The 19,425-nt window shown below is 35.4% G+C and overlaps 1 protein-coding gene across 1 annotated transcript in view; it reads left to right on the forward strand.

The window, feature by feature from the left end:
• Positions 1-19,425, forward strand: part of LOC127427334 (dedicator of cytokinesis protein 1-like) — a 321,969-nt gene that overhangs the window by 234,768 nt on the left and 67,776 nt on the right. Inside the window, exons 30-32 of the mRNA XM_051674887.1 lie at positions 6,355-6,433; positions 9,998-10,098; positions 18,989-19,047. Coding sequence (XP_051530847.1) covers positions 6,355-6,433; positions 9,998-10,098; positions 18,989-19,047 — 239 coding nt within the window. The remainder of the gene's footprint in view (positions 1-6,354; positions 6,434-9,997; positions 10,099-18,988; positions 19,048-19,425) is intronic.

The raw sequence follows: 19,425 nt of genomic DNA on the forward strand, positions 1-19,425 counted from the left end.
CCGACTCCTTATCTAGAGTTCTGACAAATTGTTTCATAAGGCCCAATTTGATGTGCAGTGGTGGCATCAGCACCTTTCGGGGGTCCAACAGTGGCTCCCACTTGATGTTGTTCCTCCCCACATAGAACTCGGTCCGCTGTGGCCAGTCCCGCCTGTGGTAGTGCGCCTTGGTGTCCCTTCTGTCCCAAAGGCAAAGATAGCAGGAAACTTGGTAAAACCATCTTGGAGACCCATCAGGAATGCCACCATTTTGAAGTCTCCTATAACCTCCCAGCCATACTCATCATACTTCCAAGGCGTCCAGTAAGGTCTTGATGCTGTTGTAATCCTCTTTGAGGTTCACCGAGTGAGCCAGGGGAAGAGACGGGTACTTGTTACCAATATGGACCAGCACAGCTTTGAATATTACTTTAGTATAAATACATGTTAATTTGGATTCATATGTTTTTTTTTTTTTTTTTTTTCTGACTTTATGTGAACAAAAAGACACAGATTTGCCCGTTTTCTCATTGGAAATAGGTAAATTTCAAAATATCACTGTCCTGGTCACAAAAGCAAAGTTTGTGGGGAATAATAGCCATTTTCTATACTTTTGAGGCATAAGCAATTAGGAAATAACACATTACCCAGGAATAAAAAAAAAAAAATGTTACACAGTGTAATTAACAACCTTTTCTCTTAAAGAAAAGAAAATATTATTATGTCGTAATGAAAAGTTGGACTGTCAAAGTGTTGCAATTATTATTACAAGTATTGATTGATTAATTCATATATACAGTATATATATATATATATATGTATACACACTACCAATCAAAAGTTTAGGGTCACTCATTCTTTATTTTTTTATTTTTATTTTTTCACATTTTAGAATAATAGTAAAGTCATCACAACTATGGAATTATAGAAATGGAAATATGGGAATTATGTTGTGACTAAACAAAATCCAAAATAAATCAAAACTGTGTTATATTTTAGCATCTTCAAAGTAGTCACCCTTTGCCTAGAATCTGCAGACATGTACTCTTGACATTTTCTCAACCAACTTCTTGAGGTATCACCCTGAGATGCTTTTTAAACAGTATTGAAGGAGTCCCATCTATGTTGGGCACTTATTGGCTGCTTTTCTTTATTATCTGGTCCAAGTCATCAATTTCAAAAACTTTTTTTTTTATTATTACATTTTAGTTTTATAATGAAATAAATGAATATGGTGGCACAATTATATTTTTGTCTACAAAACTAATTTCAAACATTTAAGCATACACCTTCAGATCAAAAGATTTTTAAGATCATGAGAAACATTTCAGTCAAGTGACCCCAAACTTTTGAGCGGAAGTGTGTATGTATGTATATATATATATGTGTGTGTGTGTGTGTGTGTGTGTGTGTGTATGTTTGTATATATATATATATATATATATATATATATATATATTGCAGGTGAATCATTGAATAGACAATACAAAAAGTGGCTTTAGTAGTCAAAATATGGTGTTTTATTTCTATTTCATTGAACATAAGCCTATTACTGGCCTTCCATCCACAATAATATTAATAACAAAATAATGCATGTCTCAATCAAATTTGTCAGTCTGTCCGAGTTAGACCTATAGGGGCCGTTCACATTCGTAAAGACATAAACATGAATGTGGTACCTTAAGCTTGAATTGCCCCAGTGGTTGGAAAATCCCTTATTAAATTATTTTAAATGCAAATGTTTAATGTTTCTGTACTACTACAGCTACGATTATAACTTAGCAGTGCAATACTGCAAATATTGTTAGCTTTTGTGAACGATTTGCTTATGTTCCTCATTTTGTAAGTCGCTTTGGGTAAAAACGTCTGCTAAATGACTAAATGTAATGTAAATGCAAATAATTGTATTAAATTAATGCATTAAATTAAGGCCTAGTTATGTTTTGAACAGAATATGATGTTTTTTGGATTTGGGTATGGGTATTACATTTTGTGGATTTACTGTATTTGTTTATATACCTACCAATATAGAGTATTTTTTTATTGTTGCTTATGCAGGATATAAAATAAAGCTAAGTTGGCAGAGAGTATTTTAAAATGCAAAAATTTCACCAGCTTTGATTAAAGGGAGTGAATACATTTGAATGTCATGTTGTTGTTGCTGGGATGTAGTCATATGTTCTTTGTTTTCAAGTTTTGGGAGATATCCCGGTGTTCTGCTTGAGTCTCAGAATTGATTTAGGAAGACATGGTCTGTTCTGTAAAGTCACAGATGCAGTAAATCTGTAACATTCAGCAGACTAGAAAACATGAATACTGTCAGTCTGTAACAATCTCTTCTGATCCCTACAGCTTACATGAAGAGATGCTTCATAATTACACTTACTGTCACTCTTGTTTACAGAACGACTGTGGTTCAGTCCATGTATTTCGATTGGATCAAAATGACTGTTCCATTAAAAATGTTGCAGAATGGTGTTTTCATGTTATTTCGAAATCACAATTATAAAAGAATAATCGTTTGGATCTTTAGTGCAGAGCTATTGTCTAAAAAGTTTAAAACTGAAACATTTGGCTTCCAAAGAAAAAAGGAAAAAAGGCAGGTCCACAAGTGTGCAATCCATCATTTGGACATAAGATTTACTTTTGACTGTAGAGTAGAACAGCTAACAGAATGGCTAAATCAATGAAATCCCAGCATGACTTTGTTTTTTCTTAAAAAAAATTTTTTTGTAAAGCATGTTTTTTTGTTTTTAAGGTGGAATACGTTTTTTTTTCCAATAACAAAAATGTCACCTGTATGTGTGTGTGTGTGTGTGTGTGTGTGTGTGTGTGTGTGTGTATCTGTATTGGCATTTGTTTAGATGGCATGATTAATTTGATGCGAATGAAAACAAGGCTGTAAAAGACAGTCCCAGTATGTCCAATATGTCGATTGCTTTAACAAAACATTGCCGACATCTGTGTGAACAAACTTCCCAAAAAACAAAAGTAGTACAGTAAGCACGGGTTATGGAAATTAGATGTGACCAAGGACTACAGTTAGGTGTTATTTCCAAAATTGTATCTCACGGTAAAGCAGTATATATCACAATATAGTTACTTTTTGCTGGAAATGTAATTTAAAAAATGGTTTATGGTATACAGAGTTGCGTAGATTACTTCTTCTAAAGTGTAAACTAGGACTGGTTACAAATTACACAACTAAAATTGCAATCAGTAATGTAATCTTTAAAATGACACTTTTTAAGTAATTGGTTTTTTTTCCACCCAATTTGGAATGCCCAATTCCCAGTGCGCTTTTTTAAGTCCTCGTGGTCGCGTAGTGATTCGCCTCAATCCGGGTGTCGGAGGATGAATCCCAGTTGCCTCCGCGTCTGAGACCATCAACCCGCGCCTCTAAACACGTGGCTTGTTGAGCGTGTTGCCACGGAGACATAACGCGTTTGGAGGCTTCACGCCATCTACCGCGGCATCTGCGCTCAACTCACAACGTGCCCCACCGAGAACGAACCACATTATAGCGACCACGAGGAGGTTACCCCATGTGACTCTACCCTCCCTAGCAACCAGGCCAATTTGGTTGCTTAGGAGACCTGACTGGAGTCACTCTTTTTAGATAATTTAATAAGATTACTTTTGGATTATTTATTGCATGCTTTGATTAAGTACCAATAGTACATTTTGCACAGAGAAAATATGATTTTAATTTTGAATTTCTTTTTTCTACAATTTATTGTATCTGGTTTTAAGATTTGTATTAAGTTTTATTAAAAAAAGTTACTTTAAATATTATGAAGTCATCTTGGACTCCATCTTGGAGTAACTGTAATCTGATAACACACATTTAAAAATGTAATGAAGGGGCCTGGGTAGCTCAGTGGTAAAATACGCTGGCTACCACCCTGGAGTTCGCTAGTTCGAATCCCAGGGCGTGCTGAGTGACTCCAGCCAGGTCTCCTAAGCAACCAAATTGGCCCGGTTGCTAGGGAGGGTAGAGTCACATGGGGTAACCTCCTCGTGGTCGCTATAATATGGTTTGGATGGCGTGAAGCCTCCACATGCGCTATGTCTCTGTGGCAATGCGCTCAACAAGCCACGTGATAAGGTGCGCGGGTTGACTGTCTCAGACGCAGAGGCAACTGAGATTCGTCCTCTGCCACCTGGACTGAGGCGAATCACTATGCAACCACGAGGTCTTAGAGCGCATTGGGAATTGGGCATTCCAAATTGGGAGAAAAAAGGGGAAAAATCCCAACAAAAAAAAATAAAAATGTAATGAAATTACAAGTTATTGATTTTTATAATCAGATTATGTAATCCAGATTACATGTAATCCATTACTACCCAACACTAATGGTATATTATGGTAATGTATTTTAGGATATGTTTATGTATTAAGAATGTGTTTTTAGATAATCCAATTAACTGCATGCTTTGCAAATGAAAGGTTCTTCGTAATTTGAGGGACGCAACCAAACATTAAGATTATTCATAAAAAAAATAGTGGATAAATCTGTCATCAGTGCAAAAACAGCTTCAGATTTTTAGTTTAACAAAACAGTTAAACTAAACTCTGTGTTTGTGCCTATTATCTCCACTTAATAACATTTTTTTTTTTTTTTAAGATATATGTCTGTGTATTTACAGTCCTGCCTCTCTGATAATCATTGATACATCTACCACAGTATAAACTCTATATGTACTGTATGGATATAAGTACAGTGTTAACTGTACTGTATTGAGCAAACTCAACATCTGTCCCTTATGATCATGTTTACGTTTGCGTGAAATTAAATGTGGTATCTACTCTACTTAAGTCCATACTCAGTCATAAGTCTGTTTGTATGTTTTTTTTAAGGTGGAAGACTTTTTGATTTATTGATGCTAACATTCATTATTAATATCTCCAATCACATATAGCAGCTATTTTTCTCGCAGCTCTTTGTAAACAGATTGTGTCTCTTGGCCTAATGAGAAACTTTCCATCACTTCATTACAATAAACGAGTCAAAGCTCAGAGGCCTGAACAAACGTCCTCTCAGATCTGTGTCAGTGAAGTTATCGCTCTCTCAACGGCATTAAGCTTGCGCTGTTTATCTCAGTAAATCAGAAACCTATTCGGCTCGTAAGGCGCCGCCCTTCTGAAGATTAAATAATGATTAACAAGGCTTCTGATGTGTTTGTGCACCCGGAGAAGCAAACTTCCAGCTCGTTCCCTGATACGCAGTCTCGCTAATGAGATGTCAAACATCCGACAGACTCTCGCACATGAAGGGTCAGACATGTACATCAGAACGTGTTCTTTCATGTTGAAAATTAATAAGAAACCTGTCCAAACGACTTCAACTGGTGAATTTCGACACTGCTGGGTATTAAAGTATCGGCTGGTATTTCTGAAGTGCTGCCACATGACGATTTGATAATGCTTTAGATTGCCTAACAATATAGTTATTAGGCTAAAAGTCGACTTAAAATTGAAATTGACCATTTGTACTGTATTTTTAAGATACTGCCTTACTGGGCAGCTGCCTTTGTAGGCAATATACAGCAAGGCAGCTCACTAGGTTTTAAAGGTAATGAGTTGATTGAGACAGTATATGAAGATTTCTTGTTCTGTCTCTCAGTTCATTAGCGACGAGCCTTTATTGCACTAAGTGGATAAAAAGTCTCTCAAATATTCTCATAATGCCTTCTCAGTGTGGCGGAGTTTAAAGACTGGTGATTAAGTTTATCATCTGTATTGATGTAATTTCCCGCATGCTGAATTTTACTTTAGTTCACTGTGTCTTTCTTAAGGGCATGGAATCGTGTTAGGAAAGGTGCTAATGATGTTATTCAGTGTTTAACAAGCTATGTTTATGGTGCTCATTTTGTTGAGACTGTGGTTGAATGCAAACAGCCTCTTATAAATATGATGAAGCAGTGGATCTAAAAAAAATAAATAAATAAAAATAATTGGATGCTAAGTCTGTTCTGATCGGGTCATATACTGGGGGGATATATGACCCGATCCACTTTTGCTGTTGTTTTTGCATTTAGAATTGTCAGTCAGTTCGCACTCTGTTCAGTTTATGTGATGTTAAAAAATATTGCATGTTGTTGGACCCATGCATTCCATGGTAATGTTAAAAAGATGCTTATTTATGTATGGCAAACAATTGACAATCTTGACATGAAGCAAAATCAGTTGAGAACCATTGTGATAAAGAGTTAAATACATGTTTTCTGAGTGTGGATGAATAAAATATTACCATGGTTTTCTGAAGAGAGACGAGTCTTTTGCTAGCTTGTGCAAGTAAGATGTGTTGTGTCAGATTGTTTTGTGGCACCTTTAAGCAGACGGGTTAAGACGATTTCTCTCTTATTTTTCAGAGTGTTCCTGCGAGCTATCAATCAGTACGCTGCCGTACTCAGTAAGAAGTTCCTTGACCAAACCAACTTTGAGCTGCAGGTAAGACCAAGTTTAAGTGGATTAAATCTGCTATTAAGTTATGGTACATGATACATTACAACAATCATTAAAAAAATCATCATAACTATATTTACTTTATACTTTGTCTCGAAGAACTTGCAAAAATTTGGTTTGTCATTATTTTAATTATTTCAATATGTATGTTATTTATTTTTTTGCAGATAGTTAAATAGACATATTTTTACAAGTATTAATCTTCTTATACATTTATATGTATACATGCCATAATATCTGTGGACATGCTGTAATTAAAAGTTGGGCAAAATATTCTGCCGTTTTCCAATGGAATTTTATTTTAATAATGTGATCAAATGGGCAGATTCAATTCATTTCAAATTTTATTGGCAAGAGAAACTTAAGTGTGCATTGCCAATGCATTGTTAGACACTATACATAAAGATATAAAACATATTGAATGCTGAAGTTTAATTTTCTGAAGTTTAAAATTTCAAAACTATTATTTTCACCGGCTACCATTCAGTCTCTGCAAGTATACATGTCTGCAGCTTGATGAACAGCCAGGTCCTTCTCAGTCTCTGTCGCGCAAGCGCTGGGTCTCTCTCGGGCGGTTTCGCTTTTGACAGTGGTTCAGATGAAAGTGAGCATTTTCGGGTGATGAGAAGAGATACGACAGCTTGCCCGTATCACTCGCATGCCTGGTTCACCGCTTGCGGGTGAAGTCTCCATTCTCCTTACAGTAAATCCGATCCCATGTTTATTATGCCAGGGGCATGTGTCGTGCGTAATGCATTGCTCCACACATTTAGTTTCCTTTCTGCGTTAGGATGTGCAGTTGAGTCGAGCGTGTACCTCCTGAAAATGTATATATGCCGATTTTAGCCACAGAAAGTGGGGGAAAACATTAGTGATTCAGCCATTGTACAAAAGTGCCTGGGCTTATTCCTGGCAGGCAGCAGATGCCCATACCCCACCCCCACCCTATTCCTAACTAAATGGTAACCTGGCAGGAACAACTTGAGACACTTTTTTCCCATTGTGTGAAGGTCCAGGAAGTAAAAAAAAAAAAAATCAAAAAAATCTGGACTGTTAATTGCTTAAACTATTTTAATGTGTTAAGCAAAAAACATTTATTGCAGAAATATATATTAATATACATGTGTGTGTATATATATAGGGGTGACATATGTTAACATATTCATATATATATATACTGAATATAGGGGTGACATATGTTAACAGATTCACCCCATTGCACATTATATAATCATTGTATCAATTGTACTGTTTTAGCCACAATTAATATATATATATATATATATATATATATATATATTATAATACTAACCTATTCATAGTTGTATTTTTAAAAAGTAGTATGCAATAAAGAACATGTGTTTTATAAATTTTATAATTTTATAATTTCATGTGTTATGTAATGATTTATTGTGTTTTATTGCATTATGCTCATTAAAAGTCAAATATCAATATGTAAGTATTATAATGTACTAGTTGTTTAAGAAAACATATAAAACATATAATGCATTACAATATGTATTAAACATTATGAATACATTTACAATGCATTAAGATGAAACTGAAATATGCATGCATGAACATGCAGTCTTGTTTATGAAAAGTTGGGATTTTAATCGACTATTGGTCTGTTTTACAGTAAATTGTGTAGAGCAAGTTCCAGCAGGAAAGAGCATCATTAGATTTTTCTTTAGCAGAAAAAAAAAAAAAAAAAAATGACAGACTGATTGGCTGCAATTTCAGAGCATATGATCTGAATATTTTAAATATTTGTTTTCTAATCAGTTTGCTTGGGTAAGCTGGTAGGGGCCCATAGTTATTCTTATCAAGGTCATCAGTTCACCCTAGAACCGTCCGGTATAGCATGCTAAGCTTTAAGAAGTGAAGTTTTTGTGTGTGTGTGTGTGTGTGTGTGTGTGTGTGTGTGTGTGTGTGTGTGTGTGTGTGTGTGTGTGTGTGCGTGTGTGCATTGCATTGCATTGCATTGCACTGCATTGTAAAGACATTATAAATGCAATGCGTACTCCTAATATGCCCCCCGATATGTTATAACTTATAATTAATAATTTTAACCATAATTATTAAATACATTTAATAATTGTATTGCATTATAATACTCATTCATAGTTATGAATATATAATTCATAGTTATACCTTAGTGTTCAATGCATTATAGCATGACCAGCATCATTTTTTGTTTGTAGAACTTTAATACATTAACCTGTTGATGTGCATGCCTCCCCTTCCCAGAATTGATGTCACTTTGCTTAAATTAGTTCACATTTACTATATAGTCTAGTAATAAAAAGAGTTATGTTATATATATATATACAGTTGTGCTCAAAAGTTTGCATACCCTGGCAGAAATTTTGAAAATATGACTGATCATGCAAAAAAACTTTTATTTAAGGATAGTGATCATATGAAGCCACTTATTATCACATAGTTATTTGGCTCCTTTTTAAATCATAATGATAACAGAAATCACCCAAATGGCCCTGATCAAAAGTTTACACACCCTTGAATGTTTGGCCTTGTTACATACACACAAGGTGACACACACAGGTTTAAATGGCAATTAAAGGTTAATTTCCCACACCTGTGGCTTTTTAAATTACAATTAGTGTCTGTGTATAAATAGTCAATGAGTTTGTTAGCTCTCACGTGGATGCACTGAGCAGGCTAGATACTGAGCCATGGACCTGCGTAACAAGGTAATGGAACTTTATAAAGATGGAAAAGGATATAAAAAGATATCCAAAGCTTTGAAAATGCCAGTCAGTACTGTTCAATCACTTATTAAGAAGTGGAAAATTTGGGGATCTCTTGATACCAAGCCAAGGTCAGGTAGACCAAGAAAGATTTCAGCCACAACTGGCAGAAGAATTGTTTGGGGTACAAAGAAAAACCCACAGGTAACCTCAGGAGAAATACAGGCTGCTCTGGAAAAAGATGGTGTGGTTGTTTCAATAAATGTCTTTTATTTTATCAATAAATGGATTTCTGTTATCATTATGATTTAAAAGGAGCCAAACAACTATGTGATAATAAATGGCTTCATATGATCACTATCCTTAAATTCAAAATCAATGCCAAAATTTCACAATTTCTGCCAGGGTATGCAAACTTTTGAGCATAACTGTGTGTGTGTGTGTGTGTATATATATATATATATATATATATATATATATATATATATATATATATATATATATATATATACACACACACACACACATACATACACACTGTGTGTGTGTGTGTGTACACTGAATATATACTGTATTATAATATATTATTACTGTAGTTAAAAATACTTGTATGAGGAGTTACAACATATAATAATGCACATTATGTGAATGCATTATAATTGCATATGCAATGTCTTTACAATGCACTGTAAATATGGGCTTCATTGAAGGTGTTACCAAACAGAATATACACCCTATGTTATTTAATATATCATGCTTTAGTCTGTCTTAATTATACTGGATTTGTTTATATAAGGACGCATTAATGCCTCACTTTCTTCTCCATTCTTTCTCTCAGCTGTGGAATAACTACTTCCACCTCGCTGTGGCATTCCTAACTCAGGAGTCTTTGCAATTGGAGAACTTCTCAAGCGACAAACGGGCAAAGATCTTCCAAAAGTAAGCATAGGTGTCACATGCAACACCCTCACAGGAAGCACTAAAATAAACACTTTAACAAAGGAAATTTTGTATATAACAGCAGAAATGCGTTTTAAGAATAGTTTACCAAAAAATGAAAATTCTGTTTTCATTAACCCAGCCAGATGACTTGCTTTCTTCCATGGACCATAAAAGATTAATTTTTGAAGAATGTTCTGGCTTCTCTATTACATTAAATTAATATATAATTATTTATTTGGATATAATGAGGAATGGGTCTATCAGGCTCCAAAAAAAAAAAAAAGAAATCACCATAAAAGTAGTCCATATGATTTATACACTATATTCCACATCTTCTGAAGTTATGTGATAGCATTGTGTGAGGAACTGACACGGATGGTATTTTTGGTTATTTTATGGAAGTTTTATGGTGTTCCCCCCCCCCCCCCCCCACAGATCTATCCCATGTATGTGTATGTGTACAAAGAGCATGATGATTCATGAATTAATGCAAAGATCATGTTTCAACTATTATTCCAGAGCTGTATGGTCTTCAGCTCGATGATAACTCTCGAAGGATGTACAGGTTTTGCATCACTGTTCAAAGCCTTAGAGAGTAAGAAAGCATGATTGAGTAAAAGACAGAAGAGCTCCTTATTTTTCAATAGGCTTGTCTTGGCCTGTGGCATGTGCTCGTTCTTGTAGAGACGGATCACTGGCTGTCAGGTTGGATGCTTCAGCCGCTGGACTCACACGACCTCTTGCATATGCAGTTGTGTTCAATGGTTGGAGCTTTCTCTTAGTAACTCACAAACACATTCCCGAACATCCCATATTCTGAAAACATCTTGGCTGTGTCTGAAAGCCAAGACAGCTTCAGTCAATGACTTCACAGGCACAGATTTTTTTTTGCTTATTAGGAAGCCGTTGCTTATTAGGAAACCGTTTCAGACAGCATTCAGACAGCCAAGGCACAATAACAGAATGTCTAATGATCTAAAACAAATTCAAGTGCTGCTTTAGAGATAGCTAAGCAAATATCGCCTTAGCAGACCAAATGTTACGCAAACACAAGATTTACCTGGACATACTGGAGCAAAGAGTAGCTTCTAAATCTCAAGCAGATGTTCTTTCTAAAACTACCCATCCGCGTGATTTTGAATTATTTTTTTTGGACGTAAAATAAGACATTTTTAAAGTTCCAGACAATTTTGTGATCACTAATCAAACAAAGCAAATTTGTGATATTGAACCAGGTTGATGTCGGCACAGCCATTGACAAGGAAAATAAAACATATCACTCCGTGTCAAAAAGGTTGCCGACCCCTGGTCTATGGTTATCTTATGGAAAGATAAACTGAACTTGGAGTGTTACTGTTATGATCTCCTTTCTCTCGTGAACTGAGACTCAGAACAGGGTGTGTCTGTTGTGAGGATACTTTTATCCCTTTCTCATGAGGATGGAAGGAAAAGGATTGGCTCTTGAATTAAGAGGTGACACACACAGTGTTGCCCACCTTTCTTTCTCAGTGTGGAACTTGTTTGCATAGTTCAAAGTACACGGTTAGAATAGTCTTTAAGGTTTTACCCATGCATTACAAACCACTTCTGAAATACTCTTGGATAGGGGTCAATCGATCAATCGGCCACAGATCTAAATCTGACGATTTTTGGTCTTAAATCCATAATCTGTGATCGGCCAATCTTGCCTAGATTCAGGTCCAATCTATTTGCAGCATGCAGGGAATCACACATACACTGCTACTCTAATGAATGAGCATTTGCTCAGCCCTTGATGCATACAGAGTTGGTGGCAATTCTAAGCATTCACGAATTTAAACTTTCAAACATGCTGTAATTTAGATGAATATTTTTGTTTAAAACGTGTAAGAAAAACGTGTATGAATATTAAGCTTTTCATTTTCTAGAGTCAGTACAGTAGTTATTCTGACTCGCTGCACAGTGAACATGGAGAGGATGAATTAAACAACAAATAAACGTGTATACAAATCTGAGTATATGTGATGTAACGTGAGTCGTGACAGTCAGATGGTGTGTGGAGCGATAGAGAATGTTTTAGCGATCATAAGCGCTATTAACTTCTCCCTTCAACATGAGCGCTCTCGGGGTCAATCAAACAAGTGCGCACTCCAATATCTCATCAGTCACTCATCTCAGCCCTATTCCCAATGTACTTGAGGATCCCAATTTAAATCAGACTGATGTTGGTCGCAATGCCACTAATAACAAATATAACTGATTAACCTTAAATAACGGTACCGCGTCTTCACGCATTTGCTTAATAATTAGTGATTTGTATTGCAACAAAACTAAAAAAAAATCATAAATACTAATGATTCCTCAAAGGAGCAGTTTTGGAGCTAGTAATAGATAACTTTCTTATTTTTGAGCGTATCTCTGCTGTATGTGATGGTTTCATGGTTTTTACTGGTTGCCAGTGTCACAATGACCTTTGATATTGACAACAGATCTATTCATATCTGTTTTCAATACAAATAAATGTTAGAAATTCACAATTAATGTAATTTTACTGTATGGGGCATAAACAACTGCAGAATATAACTTGCAAAAGTGTGGCTAAGGGCACTTAAAAAACACTTAGTGTTAAAAAATCTGTGATCTTTGCTCCCAATAAAGAGTTCAGATACGATGCTAGATGGTTGAATCATAACCCATGCATTCATTCACACCTTAATAGTTCAGTTTGTGGGAACTGCTGTTTCACAAATAGTTGATGTTAATTATATACCGTTGTCCAAATGGATATGGAGTGTTAAGTAGTTTTGTGACAATTTTAGGACTAACTGTATGTGAGGTTTTGGCCTTTGTTCTTCTGGAAGTCCCAGGGAATTTAAGAAGGTTCTCACCTTTGGTCTTAAGATTGAGAGTCAAGAGTAATAAAAGGGTGATTCAGAGATGGGGGTCTGCTTCTCTGCAGGGCCCTTTGTCTCCCAGTCTGATGGCAATATAATGACGTAAATTTCACTCTGTACTTCACATAAAGCTATCGTATGGCTTTAGACGACTCAGAAGTCTGGACATTCTGCTCCAGATGATTCAGATTTCAAATGTGAATAGATGATGACAGATTTGTATTTATTTATTTATTTATTAACTGTCCCTTAAGTTTATACCCATTAAAAAAAAAGAAATAAATAAATAAAAAACACTCTGCTCAACACTCTATAAGCAATAATATAGTTTCATTTGTTTACTCACTGGCTGCATTTCAACCTCTGATTGCAGTTCATGTTCTGAAATCCTCAAAAACAAAACAAAAACAAAAAAACAGTCTGCATTTTTTTGAGCTTTTATCATAAAATGTGCTGATGTGTTTGGGACACTGTGCCTCTGACAGTCTGTTCAGCCGCTGTATCTTTGTTCTTCAGCACTTTTTACTCCCTGTTGTGCTTCTTTGAGTGAGACGGCTTCTTCCTCTTAGAGCCGTACACTCAGCTTTCATCTCTCTATCACCCTTTCATCACACCATTCATCTCTTTTCTTTTGTTTTCACCGCAGGTGTCATGCTGACCTGAGAGCCTGCTGACTCTTCAATCTCTTTTTCTCTCAATCTCTCTCTTTGCTCATTCTGCCTCTCTCTGAGTCGAGAAAACTTTACTTGCATAACTGTAAGTAAAGGATAATGTACAGCTGTGCTTATATACATATATATATATATGGATGGATGGATTGATGGATGTTTAGATAGGAAGGAAGGACTCGACTTGAGATCCAGTGACTTGACTACACTGCCTCAAAGTCTGCCACGATACGATTAGATTGTATTCAGGGGCCTGCGATATGACGATATTATGTGCCTATTTTACACAATCAATAACATTTATTGTCAAAAATGCAACCAAATTATAATTTGAACATTTTATTGAGCTCTCTGAAAAGTGCAAAACCAGTATCCACATTGGGACATCCACACCAAAATAAGGTACTTCAGTTAATACAGAAAAAATAATCATATAAAAAAATAAAGCCATTTGACATGGTTGAATTGCTCATGTAGAATTCAGATGTGTCACATGCACCACCATATTGAGTGAAGCCCGATTTAAAGGAATATTCTGGGTTCAATACAAGTTTAGCTCAATCAACAGCATTTGTGGCATAATGTTGATTACCACAAAAATTGATTTCGACTTGTTCCTCTGGGTTACAGTGAGTCACTTACAATGGAAGTCAATGGGGCCAATTTTTGGAGGGTTTAAAGGCAGTTTATAATTTTATAAAAGCACTTACTTTAATTATTCTGTTAAAACTCGTGTATTATTTGAGCTGTAATGTTGTTTATATTGTCATTTTTACAGTCATTTTAGGGTTTGTTGACATTACATCGCCATGGCAACAAAGTTGTAAAATTGGCAATAACTTTACACAGAAAAGGTTAGTAAGCGATTTTATCACATTTAAATCATCTTTACACGCATATAATTCGTGTCTTGTGGCTATACTTTTGAATCAGTGAGTATTTTAACATTCAAAAATTGGCCGCTTTGATTTTGATTAATAGTGTATATTATTTTTATTTTATTTAAATGTTATTTTATTTTTTTGGGTGGTAATCAGTATTACGCCACAAATGCTGTTGATTTTTTTTTTTCTCTCCCCAATATGAAATGCCCAATTTCCAATGCACTCTAAGTCCTCGTGGTGGCGTAGTGACTCACCTCAATCCGGGTGGCGGAGGACGAATCTCAGTTGCCTCCGCATCCGAGACGTCAATCCGTGCATCTTATCACATGGCTTGTTGAGCGCTTTATCGCAGAGACATAGCACGTGTGGATGCTTCACGCTATTCTCCACGGCATCCACGCACAACTCACCACGCGCCCCGCCGAGAGTGAGTACCACATTATGGCGACCACGAGGAGGTTACCCCATGTGACTCTACCCTCCCTAGCAACCGGGCCAATTTGGTTGCTTAGGAGACCTGGCTGGAGTCACTCAGCACGCCCTGGATTCGAACTCGCGACTGCAGGGGTGGTAGTCAACATCTTTACTGGATGAGCTAACCAGGCCCCCACAAATGCTGTTGATTGAGCTTAACTTGTATTGAACCTGGAATATTCCTTTAATCACGCATGTGAGCCGCTCCGTGCTATCCTGTCACCGGATCTCGCAGCCCGGTTATACTACAAAATGGTGTAGAAGAATATTCCAGAAGTTTGTGAATCCTGACACAGCTTAAGTACTTGCATCTACCTTTACCTCTAATACACTTAATTTAATTGCAATAAACAATCTCAAGGTTAATAGTGAGGGACATGTCCTGTTTAGACTCGAGGTGAGTCACTCTACGTGTTTTGGCACGTTAGCATGCGTCTTGCCTGCGACATCTCAGCGAATCTATCACAAAATGATTAAACGTCAGTAACAAGGGGCAGCCATGATAAGAGTGAGACTCCAAGGAGTTCTTAGAGAGTGTTACTTTGCGTTATATGGCTCTGATGTCTCGTCCTTGTCATTATAAATTGCGACTGGATGAGTGTTTATTGACACCGCAATCAATGATGGGGACGAATCCAGCCGAAGGCCACAGACATCCCAAAATGTCAGGGCGTGATGAAAGCGGTAATGAATGGATGACACGGTGGGGCCGTCCGAGGTAAAACATATGGAAATTTCAAGACGAAGCTTATTTTAACAGACTTTAAACATAAACACCGTTTGAGGACATTGAAGAATTGTGTCCTCTTCCTCTGTCATTTTACTAAATCTGTGTGACATTGATTCTGTCCGGCTGTAATCCTCTGTCCTGTTCTCTCTCATTCTCTGTCGCTCTCGGTGTAACAGTTTTTTCTGTCAGTCCTGTTAGTCTGGAATACACAGATTTGCTTGCCAAGTTACACTATCCTTTTATAGACCAAAATATAATTTGGACATTTTATTGAGCTCTCTGAAAAGTGTAAATCCAGTATCCACATTGGGACATCCACAACAAAATAAGGTACTTCAGTTAATACAGAAAAAATAATAATATCTTTTGTTATTTCGCTTTTACGACTTCAAAAATGTGTTGCCCAGAAGACTAGGGATGTGCAAACTACATATCAACTCAACGGTCGGTTTCCTAAATGACTAGTGGACTCATCGGTCTTTAGGTAGCCGCCTTTAATTTGGCTGGTTTGGATTTCCCCTGACCCCTGTTGGACTTGTTTCTTAGGCCACATCCACACTAATCTATTTTAAGTTTCTTAACTAAATAGTTTTCGAAGGTTTATGGTAATGGGGAGCGTTATTGAAACTGGATGAGAGGATATGAATTTTTCATATGAAAACATATTAGTGTGGATGTGACCTTAGGGAGTGTATACGTAAGGGGCCGTTCACACTGAATGTGTTTTTTTTTTACTTTGTAAACATGCACTAGGACGTATTTGACTGTTCATGTCTCACTGATTTGTATTTTTTTGTTCAACGTCTTGCTTGGAAGTGCTGCTTTTTTGGATGCAATGTCGAGTTAAAAAGCACTTCAATGTAAAAAAATGTGTCTTGAGACACCTGCGTTTGTGACGCTGCGTCTTGTTTGTTTTTTGTACAAGTTCGGTTTCAACGGCTTTTGGAAGCTCTTTTTGCATTCAGTCATGTGCACGATTTGAATTATAAAGTCTACAATTTTCACTCGTTAAAAAGCTTATTTTTGATATCAGCAACTAATTTACTTCTAGTGAAAATGTTATTTTTTTATATCAGTAATTACATTTCCAATAGTAAAGCATTAATTATTGATATACAAATTACATCATTATACATAGAAATACCCATTCTTCATCACAAATGGAATTTTAACTACATAATTATTGATATCTGTAACTGAGTTTCTGATGGCAATGATCTGTCATTCACTCTGGTTCAAAACGCAATTACAGATGGCTGTTCTTACTTTCTTATTAGTGGAAATTCCATTTTCACATATCAGCAATGCACTTTTTTTTTAAGTCAATTATTACACTGCTACTAGTGCAAATGTCCGTCCCTGATATCAACAATTTCATTACAACTAGTATTTTAATTTTTTATTTATTTATTTATTTTGGTTTTCACTAGTGGCAGTGTTAATTTCCGATATATTTAATGTGATTGTAACTAGTAAGAAAGCCATTTAAGATATATTTAAATACTTCTGAATTTAATGTTATCTGAAAGCCATTTCCAGATATTTGAAATTAACATTGTTACTAGTAAAAACCAGATTACAGATATGACAATTAAGTATTTTTACTAGTAAAAATGCATAGCTGATATTTGCTTTTACATTGATTCATTTAGCAGAAGCTATTTTCTAAAGCGACTTAGTCTTTGATATGTGTATTTGTGTTTTGAACCGGAGTGAATGACAAATCATTGTGAAATTCTACTAGTACAAATGCATTTTCAGGTAGCATAAATTATGGCTTATACTAGTTGAAATTTCAGTTTTGATATCAATAATATTTATTTCTACTAATTACATATATATATATATATATATATATATATATATATATATATATGTATATATATTTTATTTTATTTTTTTTTATCAAGTATTAGCATTTTTACGGGTGCAAATATAATTACTGAGATCAAAAATTAAAGGGCTAGTTCACCCAAAAATGAAAATTCTCATCATTTATCACCCTTATGCCTTCCTAAATGTGTATGACTTTCTTTTTTTAAGCAGAATACAAATTATGATTTTTAGAAGAATATTTGAGCTCTGTAGGTCCATACAATGCAAGTGAATGGGTGCCAACATTTTGACAGTTCAAAAAGCACATAAAGGCATCATAAAAATAATCCTTACGACGCCAGTGTTTTATTGCATATCTTCAGAAGTGATATGATAGGTGTAGGTAAGAAACAGATAATGCTTGATATTCTTCTCCCTGTCCAGTAGGGGCGATATGCATGAAGAAAGTAAATCATCCAAAACACAAGAAGAAGAATGTGAAAGTGATCTCAACCACACCTATCATACCACTTCTGAAGACATTGATTTAACCACTGGAGTCATATGGATTACTTTTATGCTGACTTATGTGATTTTTGGAGCTTCAAAATGTTGACCCCCATTCACTTGCATTTTATGGACCAAAAGAGCTGAAATATTCTTCTAAAAATCTTCATTTGTGAAGAAATAAAGTCATACACATCTGGGATGGCATAAGGGTGAGTAAATGATGAGATATTTTTTTATTTTTGGGTGAACTATCCCTTTAACATTTTCACTCAAAGTTCTTCCATTGCTGATTTCAAGAATTAGCATTTAACTAATGAAACGTGTTCTTGTGTTCAACAAATAGCTGGGCACATTTTTCAAAGTTGAACTATTTTTAACTTGATACATCCTCTGAAAAACAGAGCTGCCTTAGCAGGACATTGAAAAAGCAGCACAAAACATGATTCAGTAGCCAAGATTGAACGTGTCTATTTGAATGTGTATGGCTGTAGTGGCAGTGTTTAATAATCATGAATTTGAAGATGTAACTTTTCTGAGAGGGTTTTACTTTGCACCCTAGTTAAAGTACCGCCGTGAAACACTATTCTTTTGCTGCCTCAAGGCACTGGTGTTTCCCTTTGCAATTGCAAATGTACTTTATTTATCTTCAATTTGTTCAATATTGTAACTTTAAAATGAAACACTTGAGTCCTCAGTGCATTTTAATCACATTGGTTTTAAGGTGTCATCTATGATGATAATGTTTTTTTTTTATTATTATTATTATGAAAAGGCATTAAGATATTTGGCCAAAGTTTCTGATGCCATAAATGTTTCTTCATTTCAGGGGAATAAAAACAGGATAATGATTGTCCCTGCTTCCAAGAAATAAGAGCTGAATGAAGTGATCTGTTTTAGATCATGCTTTAATATCTCCCTATTTCTGTTTAATAGGTATCAAGACATGAGACGACAGATTGGCTTCGAGATCAGAGACATGTGGTATAACCTGGGTGAGCTGCTATATAAGAGATGATAATTGTATTACACAAAAACCTTATAATATTATTTATAATAATAATATAATTAATATACATTATATATATGTAGATACTGTATGTTATATACATCTCTGGAAAAAAAAAGAAAAAGAGACCACTGCAAAATGGTCAGTTTCTCTGGATTTACTATTTATAGGTATGTGTTTGAGTAAAATGAACATTTTTGTTTTATTCTATAAACTACTGACAACATTTCTCCCAAATTCCAAATAAAAATATTGTCATTTAGAGCATTTATTTGCAGAAAATGTCAACTGGTCAAAATAACAAAAAATATGACATATTTCCAGACCTCAAATAATGCAAAGAAAACAAGTTCATATTAATTTT

Source organism: Myxocyprinus asiaticus, chromosome 36 (assembly GCF_019703515.2).
Source record: "Myxocyprinus asiaticus isolate MX2 ecotype Aquarium Trade chromosome 36, UBuf_Myxa_2, whole genome shotgun sequence".
NCBI lineage: Eukaryota > Metazoa > Chordata > Actinopteri > Cypriniformes > Catostomidae > Myxocyprinus > Myxocyprinus asiaticus.